The 26,598-nt window shown below is 36.3% G+C and overlaps 1 protein-coding gene across 5 annotated transcripts; it reads left to right on the top strand.

Annotated features, from left to right (window-relative positions):
- Positions 1–182: 182 nt before the first annotated feature.
- Hil (peptidase hillarin) lies at positions 183–18,971 on the top strand. 5 transcript variants are annotated; one of them, XM_035866396.2, is made up of 12 exons: positions 183–1,187; positions 5,790–6,223; positions 9,045–9,336; positions 13,330–13,446; positions 13,593–13,765; positions 14,173–14,413; positions 14,486–14,712; positions 14,796–15,017; positions 15,084–15,233; positions 15,381–15,570; positions 15,783–16,040; positions 16,185–18,969. In XM_035866396.2, the coding sequence occupies exons 2-12, from the start codon at positions 5,880–5,882 to the stop codon at positions 16,494–16,496; spliced, it is 2,526 nt and encodes an 841-aa protein (XP_035722289.1). In that variant the 5' UTR covers positions 183–1,187; positions 5,790–5,879; the 3' UTR covers positions 16,497–18,969. The 5 variants fall into 5 exon arrangements, with proteins under 5 accessions (XP_035722289.1, XP_035722290.1, XP_035722291.1 ...); XM_035866397.2 differs by having other exon boundaries at positions 183–1,183; XM_035866398.2 differs by having other exon boundaries at positions 183–1,179.
- Positions 18,972–26,598: the final 7,627 nt, after the last annotated feature.

Below are 26,598 nucleotides of genomic sequence, written 5' to 3' on the forward strand. Positions count from 1 at the left end.
TCGACTTTCATCGTCGAGGGAAGTAGGAATAAGCGAAAGAAGATCACCGAGAAAGAAAAGTAGATGCTCACGAGACGAGGGCCTCTCCGAGAGTGATCGAACATACATATCATTCCGGAGGACGAGATCTTGAACACGTAGCGCCACCTGCGTTCACCGTGGTACCTCAAAATGGCCGTCCCTCTCACCTCAGACCTTCTCGGAACGTCGACGAAGGCAGGTGGACGATTTGAAGTCGTATCGTCTCGCGTACACGTCGTGCTCGTTGGCAAGAATATTTTTCTAGCCGGTCTTTAATAGATTCAAAATTTTTATTGAAAAGTTTATCGAATGGCAAGTTACGCAAGGGCCCCATTAAGAAAGAAAATACATTGGACCTCATCGAACGCATCGTTGTCCTAGATAGATCGAAGACATCGACTCCGTGGACAGGTGCCTGGCCGGTGTTGGCCACGCTCTCATTTATCTCGACCTTCCGTATTTTCTCCTTCCTGCTTTCATTTAATCTCAGCGTTAATGTACGGCTGGTATGCGCGAAGAAAGTGGTGCGAGCTAAGGAGAAAAATTTCGGTGCCGTACATGAGGTACATACTACTTGGTACGTTCGGTGATTTCAATGCACGGTCGTAACCATCGCGGCCGTGTAACCGGAAGAAAGAAGCAAACCAGAAGGATCCCTCCTCGAACTTGGGAAAAGCTGTTTTCCATTTCGATGCTGTCGTCTCGGCATCATTACTTTTCTTGTCGTCGATGATTACTCGAGGATAAACGAGAAAGAGAGAGAGAAAAACAGAAACAGAGAGAGAGACAGACAGAGAGAGAGAGAGAGAGAAAGAGAAGGAAAGAGAGAGAAAGAAAGAGAGAGAGAGAGAGAGAGAGAAAGAAAAGAGAGAGACAGAGAGAGAGAGAGAATAGAAAATCTTCCTTGGATATTAATTTTCGTCGAGTATGCTCCGAACCGAAGAGGAAACTCGTCGGTCAAAGGAGCAAGGATTATGAGGACGCGTAGGTATTTTGAAGGAACGTGTTGTAGCGGTGCCGTTGTCGCCTTCTTCAAGAGTACCAAGCGGAGGGTGGGAAGAAGAATCTGACCTTGCGTCGATGTAGCCTCCTTCTTTTTTCCTTCATCGTGCTCCAATTGCTTCGCGTTCGCGCGCACGCGCATATCTACACTCGTCAGTAAGTAAGTAAGTAAGAAAAAGAATGAACGAGCGAGCGAACGAGCGTGCGAGAGAGATAGATAAAGAGAGAGAGAGAGAGAGAGAGAGAGAGAGACAGAGAGAGAGAGAGAGAGAGAGAGAGAAAACTTACGTAGCAAGATTGTACTTTAACGATCCCGAAGACGCAAGAGAGAGGAATCTCGGTGAGATTCCTCGAAAGAGTTTCTCCTCTTGATCGAGCCTCTCCTCGAGCATGTCTTTTAAGGTCGAGACTATCCCGACAAACGGGAATTTTAACCGATCGTCGCGATTCGACGAAAATCTTGCACTTTTGTAACCGGGTTAAGATCCGCGCGCGAGCGCGTGCGTGCGCGCGCGCGGGCGCAAGTCTTGGGGGAACCCCCTACTCCTTTACGTTTCTCTCCTTATCTTTCCATTCCTTTTGGAATTCCTTCCTTACTTCCAACGAGAGGAAGGAATTCCATTGAGGAGAAACTTACGAAGGGACGAGTATGTTAACGGTGATCATTTTAGTGAACGTTAAATAACAGGGCAAAATAACTCTAATCTCATTTTTCATTTATTCCTTCTCAATGCCTACCATTAATTCGTCATTTTTGATGATCCACGAGGAATATCTATATCCCTTTCTTTTCTTCTATCCATTCATTCGGTTCAATCATCCGAAGCACCTACCTATCCTTTCCTCGTTTACCACGCAACATCATTTTTGAAAGAAACTTTTCTCTTTCATCTTTGAGACTCTTTAGTCGATGGCACGTGCGTTCCCGTTCGTGCGCTTGCATCGACTATATATTGTAGTAATTGGTAAATACTTTAGCCATCTAGTTATAGGTTAAAGATGACCTCGAATCAGGAATGTTTGTTCGTACGTTATCGGAATGCGATGAATAATTATCAGGCGTGAAAGCACGTAAACGTCGAATACAGTAGTAGATATATTATGCCTGGTATAAATAATACCGGATCTTCTTTCGAATCTCTTTACGATCGATACGACTTTCTTTGCGAAAGTCATCATGAGAAAATAGACTCAAAGAGATTCGTAATGATCGATCGACACATAAGATTTGAAAAATCCTTCCTTTCGTTCAACAAATATATTTAACTACGTTCGAAGGAGGAAGTCTGCCTCGACGATTTCGATCGTACCGATTTGCGTCAGCACGCTGTATTGTGTTCTCTTCCTTTTCTTCCTATTTCTCTCTCTCTCTCTCTCTCTCTCTCTCTTGTTTATCCCTCCCTTCCATAAAACATTGTAGAAAGCGGGCATTCTATCGGAAAGGATTTCTCCTAAAATCGTTGAGTTTAATTACGCGCGACGATGCACCGATTCTTTATGAAAGAAAGTTATTTCTTCTTTCCTTTTTTTTTTTTTTTTCAAACGCAAACAACGACGAAATTTCTTGCTTATAACAGACCGATTAAAGAGTCCAATGGTGTATCTCTTTTGCTTTTTCTTTTTCTTTTTCTTCGAATTCTTAGCTCGAGTCGAGATAGAGTCAAAAAAAAATGTTAGTAAAAATGGAAGGATATAAACAAATTCAATTGACTTTTCTTCTCATACTTCGAGAATTTCTACGGGATAAATCGAGAAATACCGAACATTCCGGAAGTAATGTATATATATCTTTTTTTCTTTTTTTTTTTTATTTCCATGAACGACCGTTCCTGTTTTACCTCGCCCCTTCAATTATATATGCGAGATAAGCAATATTTCTACGAGTGGCAATGCGCTCAAAGGCATTCCGCGTTCCTACGAGTGAGAATCCGTGCCACGCATAGATATATCTATACACACGTACACACACACACACACACACATACACTATATATATATTTTATTACATTCGTATCGATAAAAAAAAATTAAAAAGATAACGAAGAAAATAATAGAGCCAAGTTATGTAGATAATTACCAATTCTTCTCGATAATCTGAAATTGAATGAATTTCGACCGAAGATTTTTTTATCTTTTTGGTCAATTAATTTCGTCGCCATTAATCGATATCTTTTTTTATTAACGATTGTCTTTCTTCTTCTTTCAACATCTATTGGCTGTATCAAAAAAAAAAAAAAAAAAAAAAAAACCAAAAAAAAAAGAGAAAAAAAAGAAGATTAATCGAAAGGAACAAGTTCGGTCGGAATAAGTGATATTGAAAATTTACTGGAAAATAATTATAAATTTCGCAAGATGGAATTATACCTTGGTAGTTTTAATAATTGTATAATGTAAAAGTTCTCTTATGGTTTGGTAATGTTTATATAAAAAAAAATAACACAATATTTATGTTATCTTTAATTAAGTTCAACGAATTTTTTGTCATTTCGAAGGGTTTTGATAGGCGGCCATTACGTATCTTGGATCAATTGATTGAAAGTCGACGTAGAAAGAAAAAAAAAATTGCATTAACGTTCAAAGCACATAAATAGATTGCATTAATGACAACAACTAACAGTAACAACAACAATAACAAACAATAACAAAAAAGAGCAAGGACAGAGAGAAGAAAGCGCGAGGAATAAAAGTCGCGTGGCGAAGTAGATTAACGAGAAGAAAGGAGGATGATCATTATCGGGGCAGACGCGACACGCATACGTCGACGTTTTACTCACGAAAATAACGAACGAAATGCTTTCTCTCGATGCGCTTCGGTATGCAAGCGATTCGCGTGTTCTTTCTTCGGAAGAGGAACTTTCTGAAACGTCTTTCTCCCTTTTTTTCTTTTTTTTTCCTTCATTCATTCTTTCTTTCTTTCTTTCTTTCTTCTTCTTTTTGTTTGTCTTTCATAGCACGTCGTCTTTTACACGTCGACCTGTTAACAAAATTTATTACAATGTAAACGTAAGCAATCATATTTTCTTATATTTTTCTACAAATTTCATTTTATACGTTTGTATTAATTAATAAAAGAGAATTCATTGTGAAAAGGACTAACGTAATACGTAAAAGAAAACAAACAAACAAAAAAAAAAAGAAACGTAAACGCGACTTCGTATTCTCTCTTAACATTGACAGTGTATTTGTTTATACTATATACATATATATATATATATATATACATATATACAATTGAGGACTCGGTTACACGGCAGTCACGAGCTCGAGTTTATAGCTAACGATAAGGGAAACAGGTTGTCGGATCAATTTCAATTGGGATTCCGTCGTGATACTGTTAGAGGAAGATACGTTCTCGGTTTTCAAAGCTCGTTTCGGGCTCTCATGGAAGGAAGGAAGAGATAGATAACGATAGAGATAGAGAGAGAGAGAGAGAGAGAGAGAGAGAAAAAAGTACGGCATACACGGGCACAGTCGAGTTCGTCGGAAAAATACGATGCGGTGATGCGTGAGAGAGTTTCGCTTCGTTGCTGCAGTTTCGCTCTATATGGTTGTCAACCGTGTCGTAATTGCTATTGTCGCTCTCTCGGCTACCAGTACGAAGATGAATCGTAAAATAGAAAAAAAAAGAGAGAGAGAGAAAAAGAGAGAGAGAGAAAAAGAGAGAGAGAGATCACTGCGTTTTGTTACATCTCTTTCTTTCTATTATTTGGATTAACAAACACATGCATACGTAAATAGAAACGTAAAGTTGTCCGTCTTATATTAAAATTAATCAAAAATATTTATTAATCGTATTCATAGAAACGATCGTTGAGATATGTGTGTATATATATATATATATATATATATTATATACATATACATATATGCATACATATATGTACTTACTACGCGTTACACACACGTGCGTACGAGAAGTACCGTTGATCTTTTGTGAAATTGATTAATCGGCTTTCACATTAAAGGGGATCGACGATGAAACGTTAACTAAGCGCAAAGCGTGGAAAGATTCGAATCAAGAAAAAGAAAGAGAAAGAGAGGAAGAGAGAGAGAGGGAGAAAGAGAGAGAGAGAGAGAGAGAGAGAGAGAGAGAATCACGGCGGTCTCCATTGTCGGCATATCGCGGTCATTAAGCGTGTTGTAATTGCCACTGCAATCGCCCACCCAGACGCGAACTACGAAAGAAAGAATGTAAGAATAAAAAAGAAAGAAAGGAAGAGAGAGAGAGAAAGAGAGAGAGAAAATTATTGACGATGATTCGTTGCAAAAGTCGACTGGCAGGAAAGTGTCGGCGAAGAGAGCGCGGCGGCCTCTTTATCTAACTTATTCCGCCCTGACGTATTCGTCATAAGTTCGTAACGATGACACAATCTTCCGGAAATTGTTTTCCTTCGTCCATTGAACGTACCACCTTACGTAAGTTCTTTCGATGATAACAATAAGCTCGTCCCGAGCACTTTGGATTTTGAACGAGTATAATTTGTCTTGCGATTAGAAAAGAGGGATGGAGTAGGATAGAAAGAGAGGGAGGAAAGAGAGAGAAGGGCCAAGAGACACGTAATTTTTTTTCTATTTAAATATTAAATATTAACACACGGTGATTTAGGGTTAGGAAAGGAGGGAGAAAAGAAAGATTACCGAACGTGTATGTACGTATGTATGTATGTATGTATGTATGTATGTATGTATGTATGTAACGTGTGCGTGTATGTTTGTGCGTGTGCGCGTTGAATTACTAAAAAAATTTCATTTTCGAATATTCCCAGGTCTTAGGAACGTATTTGAAGGATTGAAAGAGGTAAATTGTATTGGCATTTGAGAAAGAGAAAGAGATAATTGAGAGAAAAAGAAATATCATGTATCGGCCAAATTTCTACGAGAGTACGTGCCTGAGATGCGCGCAGACAGTTTATCAGGTCGACAGGGTCGGCCCTTTGAAGGACTTTACGTTCTTTCATGCTGGATGTTTCAAGTGTGCGATATGCGGTACGAAGTTAACCCTGAAGACTTATTACAACAATCAGCATACGATAAACGACAAGGAGGTTTACTGTAGCAGCCACGTGCCAAAACCAGGACCGGGTACGTTGGATGGTTCGAGCGTGGGTATAAGGAGTGCTTTGAACGTACCAAGAAGCGGTTACGTCAACGAACAGATCAGAGCTGGCGGTGCGTCACCTCGTGCTGCTTATCCACCTTGGTGAGCAAACATCTCTTCCTTTTATTTCTTATTATTTATTTGATTTCTTTTTAATTATACCACTGTCATGGTATAGGTATATTTACGTTAGATGTATATGTACACGTGTGTGTGTATATATATATATATCTTTTGTAAAGTGAGTAAATAAGTGTATTTACTTCCACGTAAAAAGAAAAAACTTTTCCCTGCTTCGAGATTCGTCGTTCGATGTTTCGCCAAGCGAATCGATATAATCTAACAACAACGATTTCCTCGCTTTCCCTTCCTCTATTCGTTTTAAATTTTAGAGAGGAATCGTTGAGCCATGATAGAAACCACGTCTAGTCTATTCATCGTGATTATCTTTTTAAGTGTTAGTCAAATTAATCAGTGTAAATTTATCATCGACTTTTATCATCCCCGTGTATTTACAAAATTCTTTTCTCCTTACAAAAAGAGTTTCTCTCTTTCTCTCTCTCTCTCTCTCTCTCTCTCTCTCGCTCACTCCTTTTTTACACTCTCGTCATTGTACAAAATCAATTACGCAAAGATATACTCGATATGATCGACGAAAGTTACTTTCTTAAAGAATTTCACTAAATCCCTCTCGTCACACCTTTGTTTTAACGTTTGACTAACGCTCGATGCGTATAACGCTTGTTAAAAGAGGATATATAGCACGTATATATGGACATTGCACACATTCCGTTCTTCCTTGCCAACACGTAAGAGGAATCTTTCTTTGCATGCGATCGATGCCGCTTATTGTCCGACTTTTTTATGCTTGCAGCTGCGTAAAAGTCGGATGCCACGGTGAGTACTTTAAAGTAGCACGAGATATACGTAATACCTACTTGATGGTACGAAGAATATTTTTTTTACCTGTACTATCGTTTTTCTCTCTCTCTCTCTCTCTCTTTCTTTTGTTATAGTATTTGTTCATTTGAGATAGAGATAGACGAGCAGAAATTTAACGTAAGAAAAAGAGCGAGAGAGAGAGAGAGAGAGAGAGAGAGAGAGGGAGAGAGAGAAGTAAAAGCAAAGCTACATCATGAAAGATGAATATATATATATATATATCTTCTTGTGTGTACGTAAGCGTTTTTTTTCTCTTTCTCTCTTTCATATATGTATAGTACGTAGTAAGTATTTTTGCTTCCAAGATAAAAAGAGAGAGCGCGCACATAGGTTACACAGAGAATAAGTGAATGAACGGCCTCCTGAACGCTCTTGTTACCTCGTAACAAGTTAAAAAGAAACGGAGTATGATATTTTTCTCACGGCCGTTTCTCTCTACAGCTTATAACGTTTTACGAATGATTTTTGATCCGTACATATGTACATACATACATACATATGAGAGAACTCGAGTTCGTGGTTTAATAGTTTATAGGCTATTAAAACTCGTGAAACTATAATATCACGCGATATCAGGAACGTTTCCGATGTTATTTATAGATATAAGCGTTATGGCGTGTAAGAGAACAGCTTCTAAGAGTTATTTAGAATTGTAGGTCAGTTCATTGTAGGGGATGCGCGAGGGAAAACGTTAAACGTGCGCCGTTTTTCCCGTTAAAAATGTGTAAAAAAAAAACCGGTAGAAACGAAGGACAAAAGTTTGTCAGAACGTTGATCTAGACGTATCTAACACAAAAGATAACTTCTACGATATATAACTGTGTTACGTATTAGTATGTATGTATGTATGTATGTATGTATGTATGTATGTATGTATGTATGTATGTATGTATGTATGTATGTATATATATATATATATATATATATATATATATATATCTATTTAAACGTTACTCTCTTCTACCTGTTGCTCGTACAATGAAACTAATTTTCCGCAAGAGAAGTTATGTGGACTCACGTATAGTTACTTACACGTTCTCTCTTCTCCATGAATCTAATATAACCTGCATCTTTATCCGATTGTTATCTATACTTATTATTATTTTATAATTTTTTTTTTCCCATCGCGCTATGAGACACGATCTCCTACACATAATTTCTTTTCTTATTTTCTTTCTTCTTTTTTCCTTCTTTCCCTTTTCTACCTTAATTCATATAAATTCTATTATAAAATAATAGAATTAGATTTGTTCTTAAACCTGTTAAAGTTTAATAGTATATTGTCTAAAAGATCATTCGACGTTTCTAACATTGATGGACGGTCTTAATCAAAGCGTCCATTTCCAAATGGATAGTATGAAGAGTAGAGAGAGAGAGAGAGAGAGGAGCAAGAGGAGGAGAAGGAGGAGGAGAAGGAGGAGTAGCAACGGTAATGTCCAGCCATATACCATGTTCCTTTTCAAAGAGATCCATCAATTCGAAGAGCAGCATAGTATTACTATTAACAATGTGGAGACGTGACGTTGCACGACGACAGGCGGTGCGCATAACTTGTACTCACCCTCTCTTTCTCTCTCTCTCTCTCTCTCTCTCTCTCGCTCTCTCTTTCTCTCTGTCGCTTTTGTCTCGGACTCCTTTCATATAACACGATTCGAACGCAATTAAATGGTAACAATGGTCAACCGTAAGGTCGAGGATGATATTATCGACGATTTAGGACTCATTGTCCTGCAACCAGTAAAAACGTTTTAAGAATGATCTATTCTTTCTCGAGGTACCTTTAAAAGATAAATCTCGTCATGGTGAAAATTAAAAGGAAAAAAGAAAAAGAAGCAAGAAAGAAAGAAAAGACAAAAAGAAAAAAAGAAGAAAGAGAGAGAGAGAGAGAGAGAGAGAGAGAGGAAAAATAAATAAATAAAATATAAGACATATATAATGTTCATCAGTCCTGAAGAAGTTCGTATCCATGATTTTGTTGCAGTTACGATAATGTAGATTCGCCCAATTATGGTAGGCATTTGAACGGACACGGTTCACCCCCAGCTACGAATTCGTCTCAGGGAAGAGATTATCACGGCGGTGGTAGCGGTGGTGCATCCTCTCCGTACAACCATCATCAACAACACCATCATCATAATCATCATGCACAGGACGGAAGTTATCAGTATGGGAGATTCGATGCTAGTGCGCTTCACATTGCGCATGCTCTCAAGCAAACGGAACTTCAAAAGGGTTATAGCAAGGCTCGCGAGAAGCCCATCGATTATTATCTGGTGAGTCATTCGACATATGTACGTGTATGTGTATATTTTATATATACATATATGTACACATATGTATATATATATAAAATATGTAGTTTACTCTGAACGTGTAATGTTACGTATATGTATGTATATATGTATACAAGTACATATATATGTATTACGTTCTCCTCGCACGACGAGGAGAGCCTGTGGTCATCGCCGTATTAGGACGAGAGAGTTTACTATGTCGAGTCCCTCTTCGTCCGACTCGAACCACTCTTGCACGCGGCCTCCTTATTTTCCATCGTGATTCTCTTCGTGTTTCAACGAACGATATGTGAAATAATTCGACAATTTGTATATTTATCCCGTATAATATTTTTTATAATCGATAGACGATGAATGTGGTATGGGGAAAGAAAACAAAAAAAGTTAGATTAATACGAACGAAAAAATTAGATTCTATTTGAATAAAGAGAAAAATTCGAATTGTCCTTTTCCTTTTTCTTTTTTTTTCTTGTTTCTGTCTTTTTATATCTAGTTTCTAAGGTAAGAAAAAAAAAAAAAGAAAGAAAAGAAGAAAAAAGAAAAGAGCATTTTAATTTCTAAAGGAATAATCTCTCAAAGAGATTATCTCGTGTATAATATGAGAGACTTATAATAGATACGATCTTATCCTCGATATTATCTTAAACAGGTTCTCTAAACTCAAACGCATAAGTGTTTCTAGTTGCGATTCTCTAGCGGTACTCTTGTTCTGGCATTCATTTAACTTCGGTTAAACGATATTCGTCAACTTTAAAAGATCGTTTGTAATCTCGTTATATCTTAATAGGTATATTTATCGTATTCCCATTAAATGGTATTTGAAGTTATAGTAAATGAAAGTACGAGAATGGTATGGCACAATTCTGTCAATTCTTTAAAAAGCAATCGCAGAATAAAAAAAGCTTGTTACTGGATTTCTGATTCGCTTTGTCCTTGACTCTGGGTCACTCGGCTATAAAGACAAGCTGCGCGATCAACCATATCTCTCTTTTTCTCTCTCTCTCTCTCTTTCTTTATCTTTTTCTCTCTGTCTTTCTTTTTCTATCTGTCTCCGTGCGCGACAACGTTAACTTCGTTAAATGAAATATTAACAAATTTTTGGTCTAACCCAATAGAAAATAATCACGTTGAGTATTCGCTCGTAGATGAGGAAAAGGAGGAAGAAAAAAAAGACAAAGTTTGGTATTCTTTCTTTCTTTTTTTTTCTCTTGCTTCTTCACCTCCCCCACTGCTCCCCCCTCCTCCCCCATCGCCCACCTCTTTGGCCTCGTCTTGACTTGGACAGAAAACGGAGATAAATCGTTCGGAGTGTAAACCGGTCCTGGAAGTTTCAAGAGACGAGCGTGGAATCCGACATGCGTTTCTGCGAGAAACTTTGAGAAGGAGAAAAAAAGAAAAAAAGAGAAAGAAAGGAAAAAAAGAAAGAAAAGAAAAAAAAAAGAAGAAAATGGCGCGTCTCTTCAAAAGAGAAAAGAATTTCACAATGATGTTTCCGATCGGTTTTGATGCGGAATGTGTAACGCGCACGGCTCAGATACGATGTTTACATGAAAATGAGTTTGCCGCTTTTCCCATCGGGTCCTTCTGAAGAATCCCAAGGTGGAGGTGGTAGAAGAAGAAGAAAAAGAGGAGGAGAAGGAGAAGGTGGAGGAGGAGAAGAACAAACCGCTAGTCGCTCTACTATCGAAACGTTTTCTCTTATAATCCGCTTTCGCGCGTTGCTTGGCGAAATACGATTTGGTGGATTGCCATTTTGCGTGATATCTAGTGAATGCCAGAGACAGTAGTGTGTCCGCAGTCGACACCGGACTATGTATGGCTATGCGTAAAAGGAACGAAAGACAGCGTGGGCTTGATGACGCGTGATGCCCGTGTTACATTTCCTCTCTTAGAATATTTTTCCACGTGAATACCAACGCCGGAAACACCGGTATGAATTTCGATATTTCGCGTGGGTGTAAACGAAGGAATTTGATTCATTCTTTTAGCTTCTTTCTTTTTTTTCCTGTTCCTACTTTCATTTCTTCTAGATACCTTCTAGGTATTCTTCTAGGTATTTCTTTCAGTCCTCCTCGTGCGTACTCTAATATGTCTGATATGTTATTTATTTACAAACAAAAGAACAAAAAAAAAACTATAGTATAAATGACATATGTCGCAGAAATTGTTGATAAAAATAAGTTTGATATTTTTATTCATTTTTTTTTTTTTTTATTTATTTATCAGTTGGCAAATTTAAATTTGCGTTTTTCACACAATATTAAGAAGATTATGAATTACATTACATAAAGGAAAAAAACATAAGAGAAAACTAGTTCTCCTTGTTATAGTAAGGTATAATTCCCGTAATCAAAAGATATATATCCACGATATAATCGATCGATTCATTAGCCTGAGATTCTTTTCCCTAGGTTAAAAAGGAAGACAATGAGTTTCCCTCGTTACTCGAATCGTTAAAACAAGGAAACAAAGTAACATCTTCGCTTTTCCTGCTATTTGAAAGCGGAAGGAAAGATAAGCTTTCTTTGCGTTCACGCGAAAGGGAATCGTTTACGTTTCTCTGATTTCAATTCGAAGATTGTTTCTTCTTAAATTAAAGATTTTCTACGCGTACAATTATGCAACTTTCTTTCTTTTTTTTTTTTTTCTTTTTTTCTTTTAATTGGATTCACAAGAGAGAACGAAAAATACAAATGAAACTTTCGTTCGTGTATTTCTTTGTATTCTCGTTTTTCTTTTCTTTTTTTTTCTGTTTTTTTTCTTTTCTTTTTTTTTTTTAACACAAGGAGTATATCTTCATAAAAAAAAAAAAGAAAAAAAAAAAAGAGTTTTGAAAAGAAAAAAGTTGAAAGAAAAAAGTATTTATAAATTGAGGAGGACTCACCTTCGTAGGAAAGCTAATATTCTCGATTCTCGCCTTATCCTCATTCGGGGTTACTCGAACGAACGTGTTCGCGTATGCGTGTGATGTAATCGTTGCGTGGGTATCTTTATCTTTCTGTCTCTCTCTTTCTTTCTCTCTCTCTCTCTCTCTCTCTCTTCTTCCCCTCCCTCTCTCTGTTCATACCTACGTTTGCTAGCGTAACGCAACGATAAAATTACTGTTATAAAATCGATGAGATTATTTAAGAGGATTATTTCATACAAATGGATTGTTCTTTTTAATTTTCGAAGATCTCAAGGAAAAAAAAAGAAAAGAAAAGAGGAATCCCCTATTAATCTTAGCGGGTATTTTTTTTATGAAAGAAAAAAATTTTCTTCCCCTTTCTATTTTCTTTTTCACGATCAAAAAGATTTATTATCGAAGTAGAACTCGAATGATATCTAGGAGAGATGGAAGAAAGCAGAAACGAATCGTGAAAGTAGTTTCAGCAAAAAGTAGACGACCGAGGTTAAGACTGACGCGAGCGAATGTTGATTGTGACAAATAAAGAATATATATAAGTGTTTGTATGTACATTTATGTGTACTTTGTGTGCGTATACATATATATATATGTATATATATATATATATATATATATATATATACATTATATATATGTACGTATATATTTAATAGTAAATCCCATAAATTTAATTGCAACCTGCTGTAGAAAACCTGTTCGATAGAGCGAATTGATCGGTTCGAAGTTGACGTTAGAAACAGTCCTTTGCCGATCGTGTTGACGAAAACTTTTTCAAAGTTTCTATCGTGATAAACATAAGGAAAGAAGAGTCTTATCGAATCTGTATTAAAACAGACGAGATTCAACGATGAGGAGACTTCGCGAGGACTTGGAAATTCTCGAAACGATTAACATCGTGCACCATGTGAAACAGATGTTTTCTTTCCTGGATAAATTCGTTAGTTATCAATTCATTAAGATTTAATATACGCGAGTCATTCTATAAATAAATAAATAAGTAAATAAATAAATAAATAAATATATATATATATATATTAATGGGAAAAATATAATTTGTCGATCAGGATCGAGACGAGCAGACGCGTTTGGAGATGAAACATCGCAAGGAGGAAGATGATCTGTATAGAAAATTTGCTCATCATCGAGAAGAGGAAGATCGACGGATTAGAGAAGAATTTAGAGTACGTATGGCTCTGGTTTTTTTTTTTCATTTTTTTTTCTTTTTTTGGATCAGTCAATTTAACAATCGTAAATCATTGATTTATCTTTTTTTCTTTGGCCCTTTCTATCATCGCATGTGTTTACTTTGCGAAATGAAATAAAAAAGGACGAGTGGGAGAAGGAGCTGGAGCAATTATCGGCGAGGTGGGAAAGGGAGAAGGGAGGAAGAGCGCGTACCCAACAATTTCAACAGGAGAAAGAGGACTTGGAGAAAAACATGACTCTTCGCAGAGACAAAAAGAAGGAAAGTCTCACGAGGAAAATGTTGGAACACGAGCGGTACGTTTATATTATCTAATTAAAATGGCAGATGGCTTATCATTAGGGCGATGTCTTACTTGCATAATATTCGGTTAATGTCGAGCGTTTACTTAGAAGAAGAACCACAACTGAACGATTCAAATTATTATTACCGTGGCACATTATTTTAATGAGAAAGGTTTCAGGCGGGTAAAAAAAAAAAAAAAGAAAAAAAAAGAAGAAAAGAAAAAGAAATAGTAATATATATATATATATATCGTTTCGCAAACTGTAATACTCAGGTAACTCTCGCGCATATATGTACATACGTAATACGTTCGTTTCAAGAACGAAGAAAGAAATTTTTCTTTTGAAAAATAAAACGAAGAATAAAATAATCGAATAATATATTATTATCTTATCTCTTTTTACTGACGAATTTACAGAGCTGCCACGGCAGCATTGGTTGAGAAGCAAAGTTCGGAGATGTTGGAATTGATAAACGAGGCAAGAAGCGAGTACATGCTTCAAGAGAGTTTGTATCTCGATGAGGGTGACGGTTATACTCAAGAAGCACCACCACCTTATCCTTCCCGAGCTCCACCACCTCAGCCACCAGCCTTAGCCAAGTATCACATCTACAACGATCCCATGGAATTTGCGGATATGGATCAAATTGCTATCTCGGTAAGAGTAAGTTCTTCGGTCTAAGATAAAAGGAATCGGTGAGGATTTAATTCATTTCTTATATATTCTTAGGTTGCTCAAGAAGATCAAAAGACTTTTACCGATTTAGTACGTCAATTAGTTAGCAGATGTGGTTCGGATATTGAAAAGGCAAGAACGATATTTCGATGGATCACTGTAAAGAATCTCAATACCATGCAATTCGATGAAAATTTGCGAGGAGATACGCCTATGGGACTCTTGAGAGGGATCAAACACGGCACCGAGAGTTATCACGTTCTATTTAAACGACTCTGCAGGTAGGAACGATAATTAAAACGAATCGTTTAAGCAACAATGTTATTAGCTATATTATTTTTAAATCGTATCGTATGATTTTTAGTTATGCCGGATTACATTGCGTCGTTATCAAAGGTTACAGCAAGTCCGCTGGTTATCAGCCGGGCGTATGTTTCGAGGACAATAGGTTCAGAAATAGTTGGAACGCCGTTTACGTTGCCGGCGCGTGGAGATTCGTTCAGTGCAATTGGGGAGCTCGACATCTCGTAAATGCCAAAGAAGTCCCACGTCCTGGCCAACCAAAAACTAAGAACGATAGCCTAAGGTATATTATCGAGATCGTACGAGATTTACTTGGAATAGTTTTAACGTAATCAATGCGACAACTTAGGTACGAGTACGACGATCATTACTTTCTCACGGATCCAAGAGAATTTATATACGAATTCTTTCCACTTCAAGATGATTGGCAATTGCTCAAACAACCGATCACGTTGAAAGATTTCGAGGAATTGCCCTTCGTACGATCTTTATTCTTCAGGTAAATTTTTCGATTTGATTCTTTTTCTAAATGTCATTGGATTATCAGAATTAGATAGATCGGAATATATTAACGGCAATCATCGAGCATATAGCGATAGAAAACGCCTCGCGAAAGTACCGTTCCTTATAAATTTTGTGCTTGCAGATATGGCCTTTATTTTCCGGATACGAACACAAATGCCGTTATGTACACGGATTCGACAGGTGCCGCGACCGTAAGAATAGCGATGCCCGCACACATGCAATCGTCCCTCATTTTTCACTATAATCTGAAATTTTATGATAACGACGGGGACGGATACGATGGGGTCTCGTTGAAACGTTTCGTCATGCAGGTAAGAACAATGTTTTCAATAAATAATAGTAATAAAATAAAGAGTCGTTGATTTTCGTTCGTCGTAAAAAGGAAGAGAAAAGGAAAAAAAGAAAGAAAGAAAGAAAAAAAAAAAAAGAAAAGAAAGAAAAACGAACGAATAATCGGCGCAAATAGTATATCGATTCGGGAAACATCGAAGATCTCGTATCGATTGGGGGAAAATATTTGCAGTCGGTCGTCGGTAACATCGTTGCATTTCGAGTGCACGCTCCATGCTCGGGAGCATTCCTCTTGGACATATTTGCGAACGCGGTTACGCCGAAGGAGTACTTGACGGGCGAGCCAATGAAGTTTAAGAGCGTGTGCAAATTCAAAATCGCTTGCGAGGAACTTCAGACGGTGATGGTTCCACTTCCGGATTGTGCCAGTGGCGAGTGGGGTCCTACCAAGGCTACCAGATTGTTTGGACTAATACCGATAACTCATCAGGTCCGTTCGAAATCATTTCGAAATATTTTCCATGATTTGAGGTTTAATTACGTTTAATAACTACGAATAAGTTTCGTATTGATGGCCCTTAAATTGTACGAATTACGAATATTTCTTTTATTTTATTTTATTTTTTCTCTATAGGAAGCTCTGGTGTTTGCCGGACGAGAATTAGAGATTCAATTTCGTATGTCACGACCTTTGACCGACTTCATGGCGACTCTTCACAAAAACGGTATCGAAGAGAAACGGCTGTCAAAGTATGTCGCACATTCGATCGCCGACGACGACGTTGTGACTTTCTCGATAAGTTTCCCAGAGGAAGGCCAATACGGTCTTGATATTTACACGAGAGAATCAACCGGACCAACTACCGCTCAGCACGACGTCACCGGTGAAAAACATTTGCTAACTCATTGTTGCAAGTATCTCATCAATTCCAGCAAACGGAATTAAGGAATTGCAACGGGGAAGATTCTTCTATTTATCCTTCTAACTCGCGTGGACTCGTTCTGTTGTTGTTGTTGTCGTCGTCGTCGTCGTCGTCGTCGTTGTTTTTAAAATAGGATAGAACTGAGATACTCTGCAGTAGACGTGAGACGAACTCCGGTGAAAATGAAGCGTCAGGTTGTTGTCGTTGTCGAACTCATTAGCAATCTCTCTCTCTCTCTCTCTCTTTTTCTCTATTTCTGACGCGTCTTTTAATTTAAAGTCTTCCAACAAAATGGCAATTACGTTCTTGGATAAACCAGTCGAGTAGCATCGACGTGACAACGTGCGACTATTTCTCTCTCTCTCTCTCTCTTTGAATATGTCGCAAAACTATCCCCAGCTAAAATTAACATAATGAACATTATTTTCACCATTGGCATTTCATAATGACTTTGCTAAGACTCGAATGATGATTTCTTCTTCTTTATAAATTTTTCTTTACGTAAACTAAAAGACGTAAAACTCGTTTACGTTATAAACAATATTAGAGTAGAGGATAAAAGAAACTCGAATAGTGAATATAATTTTTCTTGTGGTATTTTTTCCCCCTTTTCTTTTTCTTTTTCATTACTAAAAATGATGGGACAAAGATAAATGATAAAACGTATTTATCGTAAAACAAGATGCAAGCGAGTTAACGAGCTACCTCCAGAAATTTTTTTCATCATAACATAGAGCATGTACAGCGATTCAAAAAGAAATATTTGAATAAATCGAACGAGAGAGAGAGAGAGAGAGAGAGAGAGAGAGAGAGAGAGAGAGAGAGAGAAAACTTTTAACTTTTCAGTAGATATAAAGAAATTAATATGTTATAGGAAATGTGGCTAGGATCATAAAAAAATTATTTTTTGTTGGAGTACTGATAAAAAATACAACATAAGCTTTTATCAAGTATTTTGTCGAGTGGTTTTATAGAAAAACAAATATATATATATGTATGTATATATATATATATAAATACGTTCATTCAAAAATCTATAAAATCGGTGTTGAGATTCACGATATAATGACGATATAAAAGCGTTTGATAAAATACATATATGATATTTGTTTTTTCTCTCTGTTTTTTTTTCCTCTTTTTTACGAACTCTTGACAAAAAGGTTTACTTTGTATTTTTTTTTTTTTCCTTTTTCATCGCTGTTGTAACAAGAAACAATTATTTTTTATTTTTAATTTTTTTTTTAACGTTTAATCCTTCGCACATCTGACAAGGCATCCTAATATCTACTAACGAATGAAAAAAATCGAAAAAAAATGTATTCGATTAGAAAAAGTGTCCTCATGTTTCTACGTCCTACTATACGTATATATATATATGTGTATAGTATGTATACATATATATAAATATATATACATATATATATATATATATATATATATATATATGTTTGAACACCGATCATTCCACCACACATACCTCGAATGAACTTAAAATTACTTTCTAAAGGATTAAGTACAGAGAGAGAGAGAGAGAGAGAGGGAGAGGGAGAGAACTTAAATTTTCGTAAATTAAGTAAATTAAACTAAATATAAGAAAATAAATCGCTTAGGTATGTATAGGCTAGATTATAGGGACATTTTCCTTAGAAAAATTCGTCGTCGTATGAAAGTGGATTTAAGCTCGGTCTTTCTTAAAGCTTTTTGTTAAAGGTGACTGGAAATACGAAAGGTGCTCGTCTATCCACTCGTTTATGTACATAAGTTATTTATGCACGTATACATATGTGCGTTCTATCGTATAAAAGTTTTAAACGTTTCAAACGATGCACATCGTTGGAAAATGAGAACGCTACGAAAGAAATTTCATCGTTACGATATAATATTCTCGAGAGAAACATATAAAGGGACACACGCACACGCAGACACACGTACACACTTAGAGGTGCTATAGTTTATTTCTCTTATAAAAAAAAAAAAAAAAAAAAAAAAAAAAAGAAGAAAAAAAAAGAAAAAAAAGAAAACAAAAATTTGCACAAGCCATTGTTTTTATTTCGTCTTGTTAATTTTTTTTTCTTTCTTTTTTTTTTTTTTTTTTTTTTCTTTTTTCTTTCCCATAATATTAACATTCTTGTTATTAATTGAAATTCTAACGACGCTTATGGAAGAAGAAGAAGAAGAAGAAGAAGAAGAAGAAGAAGAAGAAGAAGAAGAAGAAGAAGAAGAAGAAGAAGAAGAAGAAGAAAATGAAAAGAGAACCAGAGAAAAGTGGCCGTCCATATTTGCGCGATTTTTGACATACTTGCAAAATAAGTTTTTAACTCGAGCTTATCACTATTTTCTCACCTTGCTTTAATTTTAACGTTGATATAGTCCGATATGTAAATTAATTTTTTTATAAATATTAATAAGTATATATATATATATATATAAATATATAAATATATAAATATAAATACGTATATATATATATATTAAATATTCGAGCAGAAAGAAGGAGATGGTATTCCTTGTATAAAGATTGAATAAATATAAAAATAAAAATAAAAACAAGAAAAAAAAAAGAAAAACAATAGATTGAATGCTGTCAAGAGACAAGAAGATATTAGAATGATAATATAGCAGAAATCTTTAATACCATCCTATGTACCAACGTAAGCTACAACATAATGAAATTAGTTCCTAATTGTAAGCAAGGATGGCGCGAGGATATCAGTTTTAATGAGGGGGTAGAGGAGAGAAAATTATCTTGATATGTACGTGTATATGCATATATACGTATATTCTTTTTCGAGATATGACTATATAGAATTAATATTTTCTTCGAGGGGATAAAAAGAAAAAAAAAAAAAAAAAAAAGTAAAGTGAATAATATAGAAAAAGATGCAAGTTGTAGGAATGCAATTCGAGGCGTGTTAATTTCTTGAAATATCTTCGCGTCCCTTTTAGAAACTAGACGAAACGGACGATGAGAAAATCTATGGAATAAGGTATGCGATGAGAAATGCGAAAAAGGGATATTCATATTTTCTGATTAAAACTCGTTGAAACGATTTGTTGATGGAAAATATAAGTGGAAAGCTTTGGAAAGTTTAGCAAAGAGAGACTGGTGAAAGAAAAAAAGAAGATTCTTTGCGTTCTTGTTTTTCTACATTTACGTATTTTACATTGTGAAAGAACATTGTTATTATGAAAACTAGGTAATTATTGGATACGCTTCGTGCATTAGTTCAATCACGAATCGTTATTTGCGGTATGGATATTTTATTTCCTTCCGACTAAGCTAATTGCTACGAAAAGAAAGAAGAACGAGAGACAGAGACAGACATAGAGATAGAGATAGATAGACAGATAGATAGATAGATAGAGAGAGAGAGAGAGAGAGAGAGAGAGAGAGAGAGAAGGGTAGTTGCACATTAATTAAATGGCCTGCCCTCCTTTTCACCACCTCCTCCTTTTTGCTAACTTCCGGAATACGACTGACTCGGAATTGGAGAGACGAGTTAAAGAAGTTTTCTTTCCACTTTCCCCCTCTTTTTCCTCCCTTTTCCAACACCCACACCTCACTCCTATCTTCGTTTCATGAGTTTTCTCATGGAATGGGACAATTTCATAAGTCCATCTCGCGTTCCATGATTTATCGTACCGTATCGGGAATTGCAATTTCAAATTAGCAGCATCCATTAGCCCGTTACAGTTATGGTTACGTTAGTATTACGTATAGGGAGAAGGACCATTTGCAAATATTATTGGAAAGATGATAATATGTGACGTACATTTAACTTGTCGATATATATATATATATATATATATATATATATATACATAATATATGTATATATATTTATGTATGTATGGAATGAACGAAATAACGTGATTTTCTTATTTTTTTCATTTTACAAATTTTAATTAAAAGAAGAAACTGTAAAGAAGCGAAAAAGAATAGTTTCGAAAGAAATGAAAATAACGAGAGAATTATTGGAAAAGAAATGAATAAATTTTATATTGATCGCATACGTTACATACGATTCACTTTAAATGTGTATTAAGGGAGAGAGAGAGAGAGAGAGAGAAAGAGTGAGAGAGACTGAGCAAGTCTTTACTCGTCGATCGATTCAGCCAATTCGAGCTAATTTCTCCATCGACAGGAAGCAAATACACGGCGTTCGAGTCGATCGGAACATTAGCTCTCTCTCTCTCTCTCTCAAGAACATAACTCGAGGCTCTCCTGATTATTCACCCTCTATTGCCGATTTTCCTTGCGAAAGAGAACACCTGTTAAGCTTGGCTAATTTCCTATAAACTCACAAGGTGAAAGCCCGTTCAGTATTTTAAATGTTAGCCGCAAACGACATTTTCGTTTGGTCGATCCCTTTAAAACAACTCAACGGTATGGCAAAAGAAAAAGAAAAAGAAAAAGGAAAAAAGAAAAAAAAAAAAGAAGAGAACGAAAAGAGACAAACGTCAACGCACACTCTACTAAAAGGGACAACGGGTGTCTCTATTTTTATTACTTGGAACGTTTCAACCGTAAGTATACTTACTTACTTACTTATTTACTTACTCATTCGTTTAATACAAATACGAGAAACGCCACTGTCGATATAATATAATGTACTCCTCGAAATTTACTTCATAAATCAAATTCGACGATAACCTAACTTTACTTTTTGGGTCAACAACCAGTTGGGCATACTATTTCGCTTAGGATTACGCTTCTACATTTATTATCGATTAAAGCGTACTATTAATTAATCCCGGAATTAGTTCGACATTATATCCATCTATGATTAATATATATCTTTGCTCGTAATTTCATTATTGAAAATTTTATTTTAGAAATATTAATAGAACGATTCTGTTAAAATTGTAATGGCAATTTTACGAAGAGGCAATTCAATATTCAAAAGCAAAGTGAAAGGCAGAGACAAGGAATAAGAATAATTTAGAAAGAAGCCTCGAGGAGTCTTGGCACGCATCGTCGAATATTTCGTTTGCATGATTAATAGGAGCTGGGAAGTGGGGAGGAGACTTTCGTTTAGAACGAAACCACATCTTTGATAATATTGTATATTCCATAACGATTCGTTGTCCTCTCTCTCTCTCTCTCTCTCTCTCTCTCTCTCTCTTTCTTGCTTTCTCAAGGGTGATCTGCAAGAAGGGGGTGTACACGAGGGGTGAAAGCTATCGCGATTTCGTAGCGAACGTGTAACATTCGTCAAAGTAATGGTGGTGGTAGTGGTAGTAGTAGTACAAGTAATGGTGGTTGTGGTGGTTAGTGGTGGTGATGGTGGTTGTGATGGTGGTTGTGATGGTGAGCTCACGCCCATCGGCTTTTCTAATCTCGGAACTTTAGGCGAGCATCTATAATGCATGCCGGCTGTGCGAGGGTATTTCTAATCTCACACAAGTAGTAGCAGTTCTACCCCTCGTAGACTTTCGAGATAGTCGAAATAGTGTATCGAAAGTATCGATAACTTCTTCTCTCTTCTTTTCTTTACATGGATGAGTCACTATTTCTCTTTCTCTCTCTCTCTCTTTTCAACGACATTGCGTTTCTAAAAAACTTCATTTATTTTTAATACGTTAAGGTCTACGTATCTCCCTCTTTTTTTTTTTGAAGGATAATGGCACGTTTTCACGCTCGACCACGAGACCCAGACGCAACCCTCTTATTTCCCATTCTAACTTTTTTGAAACGAAGGAGATACGTCATTTAGGGCGGTAAAGTTGGAATAGACAGATCGACAGATTTAATGAGATTTTGACAATGTTAGAAAAATAAAGAATTTTTTTTATTTGAAATCGAAGAGAAAGTTCGACTATCACTAATGGATATGATCTGAGAAAGGGTTGAAGAATCGGAATCACAATTCTTCTCTCTCTCTCTCTCTCTCTCTCTCTCTCTCTCTCTCTCTCTCTCTCTCTATTGTTGAGAGCTAACGGTATGCACGGTATGAGACTGGTCGTGCTCGAAATTTCTCAGCTATGGAACGCCATACCGAAAATTCTTCGAACTACCATCGACGTATAATTTTCGAATGTACATCGAATGGAGAAAGATTAACGTTCTACGCTTTAAAATACACACACACACACACACACACACACATATCCTTTCGTAATCACCTAGAACGAAACAAAAGTTCAGAGGGTTAAAAAGAAGAACGAAAAGCAGCAGTTTTCTTCTTTCTTTCTTTTATTTTTTTTCTTTTTTTTTTTTTCTCTCTCTGAGGCCAGCAGATGCTCATGGATTTTCGAGAGATGGCGACGTACCGATAACACGGCCTAGAGGAAATGGAAAATGGCTGAGAGAGAAAGAGAGAGAGAGAGAGAGAAAGAGAGAGAGAAAGAGAGAGAGAGAGAGAAGCAGCCGGCAGGTTTTTCGAAGCACGTTTCTAAACCCACAGAGAGGGAAAAGTCATTTGATGATGGAATGGATTCTACGATCTAGCACGGCCTCATTTTTCGATCCTTCCTCTGACAGAAATTGAACGAGGACGAGGAACGTTCTAACAAACTATCATGAGATTTTTACGTATGATAGCGCTTTAATTAGAATACTCTTGTTAACGCTTGAAATACGTTCGAAATAACATTTTCATCTTTGAGAGGAGAAGTTAAATAAATGCGTTCGATCAACGCACACACGCACACATACGCGCAAGCGCGATATCATAGAATAGATATCTCTATAAACTTCTATAATATTATTTTTGCGTTGGTTGTTTAACAAAAATATCATACAACCATGTGAAATTTATATATCTATAACTATTATAATATATATATATATATATATATATATATATATATGTACTATATAATATGTGAATTGTATTTACGAAATATTAATTTTTCGATATGAACTAACGATTAATATTCTTTTTTTCGTTTCTTTTCTTTTTTATAATTTAAAAAAATGAAATACAATTTTTGAAAAAAATACTAATACCTATGCAAATACGTATATCACTTCAAAGTTATACGATATTATAGGGGGGGGGGGGGGATTAAATAAAATACATAGGAAGTCGAATTGAATGGATAAATCGGCTTATTAATTATGTTAAACATGTTTGCATCGTTCGAAATGATCGTTTCCTGTGAGATATAAAAGTGTATCGATCGGGTAAATGCAATGGCTATAATAGTTTTTTTTTTCCCATGGAGGAAAGAGTATGAGAATAAAAAAAAAAAAAAGAAAAAAAAAAAAAGAATAGAAAAAAAAATAAGGGGAACATTAGTTCGAAATAAACATGCATTAGTTGCTTTTACATGGAAAGAAAAAAGCCATGGAAAATCGTATGTTCCCATGTCGAAATGAAACGGAAGAAAACATTCGCTGTCGTTATTTTCGGACAACATACGTGCAAAAATGGATATCCAGCTTTTTTTTTCTTTTCTTCTCTCTCTCTCTCTCTTTTTTTTTTCTCTCTTTGCTTTCGAAAAAGTGCGTCACGCCTATCTCTTTCTCTCTTTCTTTCTCTCTTTCGTTTCGGCAACCATTATGGCGATATAATGTACAGAAACGCCTCAGACTTTTTTACGAGGGAGCGTGCAAAATTTATGTGCAATATGTGGCACATCTCTCGTATGCGAGAAATGAAAAGGAAGTGGGGAGGAAAAAAGAAAGAGAGAGAGAGAGAGAGAGAGAGAGAGAGATAAGGAAGAAGAAAGAGAATTCACATAAGCATAACCGTATAATATCGATGACAAGTGAGACAGAAAAAAAGAGAGAGTGAGAGAGAGAGAGAGAGAGAGAAGAAAATGAAATATTACAACCTTCGAGATTTATGCTACCGTTAAATAAATCCTTAAAGGGATTTTACGTATTTAATTGGATCTTCAAAAAAAAATAAAAAAAAGATCGAATGATCTTTGATTTTATTTTTTGTTTCTTTCTTTCTGTTTCGTTATTTTCGTTTTCTTTGTTTCTTTCTTTTCTTTTTCTTTTTTTTTCTTCGAACAAATCGCACACTTCGACGATAATCGATTAGTCGAACTTCTATTGATTAAAAGCAAGAAAGAAGGATTCGCATTGTTTAAATAACCGTGGTATCAGAGCAGATATTCTCGTTCTGTCTAACCGGATTGTAATTGTAAATAGCGTTTGTAAACACCGTCGACCTGCTTCTGCGTACGTACTGGAACAATAGGAGTATCTCTACGTGGCTCACGTAATAGTACCACGTATAGTAGTAGTTACGGTGAACAAGTAACGAGAAGATACACGTTACGTATAAACGCGTTTTACCTTATTTTATTATTTAATAAATACTTTTCTATCTTTAACGTGTATTTGTATATCTACGTAAAACTATAATCGTATATATTTAAAGGTATTATTACTTCACATCTATATACATACATACATACATATATACATATATATATATATATATATATATATGTATATATTTTGCGTCAACAATTTCTCTACGATCGATGCTTCAATCAACGACGCGAAACAATCCAACAGCGTAGCGTTATAAGGTCGTTTTCCATAATTCAGTAAATATCGATCGAATGGAACAGAGAGTTGAAACGTTCTGTAGATACTTTCGATAGTTTCGTTTCATCGACGTGTGAGAGTATCGACTCGGAACAAAAGGTCTCGGCGCGAGCGTACATATGCGTTTTCGCGTATTAATCCGACGACGTGAACCGAGACTGGATAGCGACAGAGTTACGTTCCCATTTCAACATCTCGCACGGTTGAACTTACACGCGAGAGGTTTGCACCTGATGCGTGTTATCGCCGAGGCATAATTCGTCATATTTTCAACAACGACGACACGAGGACGAGAGATTGGGAGTTTACGGCTGTTGAATCATTCCAAAATTAACATTTCACGTTTGGTTATTTTTTTTCCCCTCTTTTTTCTTTTTTCTTTTTTTTTTCGTTTCTCTTTATCTTTTTTTCTCTTGTGCGCATCCTACCGAAACGAGAACATTCATTTTTGCATTCGTTTCTTTAAATTCTTTTTTATCTATTAAACAAATTTGCAAATTATCTAATACCCCCAATATCTACTTCGATTATCCGACTCTAGCTTGAGAAATTAGCCTGCAAAGGGTTTAAAATCTTCTTATCTTAGAGAGAGAGAGAGAGAGAGAGAGAGAGAGAGAGAGAGAGAGATCACTTATACCAGCAACGAATGATCCATTTAACGAACGGACTTTGCATTTGTAACCGTGTGATACAGAAAAAGCTCATTTCGAGATATTCCTCCTAGTTGCCATTATACCAAATCGCAAAGACTCTCGTGTTTTCTCTCCTCTTTGCACCCATTTCTCTATCTATCTCTATCTCTCCTCGTCCATTTTATCCAGGAAAAGCGATTCCGAGCATCGGGATTGCGGGTCAGCTGTCATTTCCCAGACAGAATAAACAGCCGTTTCGAACGTCATGATCTCTCTCTCTCTCTCTCCCTCTCTCTCTCTCTCTCTCTCTCCCTCTCTCTCTCTCTCTCTCTCTTCCCCTATCTCTATTTCTCTCTCTTTTTCATTCCGTTCTCGCGAAAACCCCGTTCGTTCGACCATCGGTCAATTTCAGAGACGCGGAACGTTTGCTTGGTTATGATATGCGATCTTTTTTGCGAACCGAGTGCTCCACGAGTGACAAATCGCATCGCGTTTCGCGCATCGCCGGCCCTCGAAATTCACCCGTTTTACCTCTCCTTTGAAATTAATGTCTCTCTCTTTCTCTTTCTCTCTTTCTCTCTCTCTCTCTCTCTCTTTTTCAGCTTTTGCAGAGTTTATTGTTGAATTATTTTGATAAAACAAGACTGACACATTCAGTTTCTCATTTAACAAAGAAGAAGAAATTATCTACTATCTAATTTATTTCAATTTAAAAATAATTTATTTGTTTTATAACACCTTTAAAATTGATAGATAGAGAGAGAGAGAGAGAGAGAGAGAGAGAGAAATATGAGAGGCATACGACAGAGATAAAAAACAGCATCGATCAAATTCGAACGCAAGTTGGCGAGTCATTTTGCGTTAGGATAATTTCGATTTGGTCTCTCGGTGAGGATCGAAGAAGAGGATGAGAAGGAGTAGGAGGTGAGGATATATGGTTAGGCTGCTTGGTAACCGGTTTTTATCGAGGACCGATTATCG

The sequence above is a fragment of the Vespa mandarinia genome, chromosome 5 (assembly GCF_050613455.1).
Source record: "Vespa mandarinia isolate Hongniang chromosome 5, ASM5061345v1, whole genome shotgun sequence".
NCBI classification, from domain to species: domain Eukaryota; kingdom Metazoa; phylum Arthropoda; class Insecta; order Hymenoptera; family Vespidae; genus Vespa; species Vespa mandarinia.

Bases quoted from the DNA above. Each gene is read 5' to 3' on its own strand.
- Hil (XM_035866396.2), top strand. From the start codon at position 5,880: ATGTATCGGCCAAATTTCTACGAGAGTACGTGCCTGAGATGCGCGCAG. The intron at 6,224-9,044 runs GTGAGCAAACAT...ATTTTGTTGCAG, and splicing joins CGTGCTGCTTATCCACCTTG to TTACGATAATGTAGATTCGC. The intron at 14,414-14,485 runs GTAAGAGTAAGT...ATATATTCTTAG, and splicing joins TGGATCAAATTGCTATCTCG to GTTGCTCAAGAAGATCAAAA.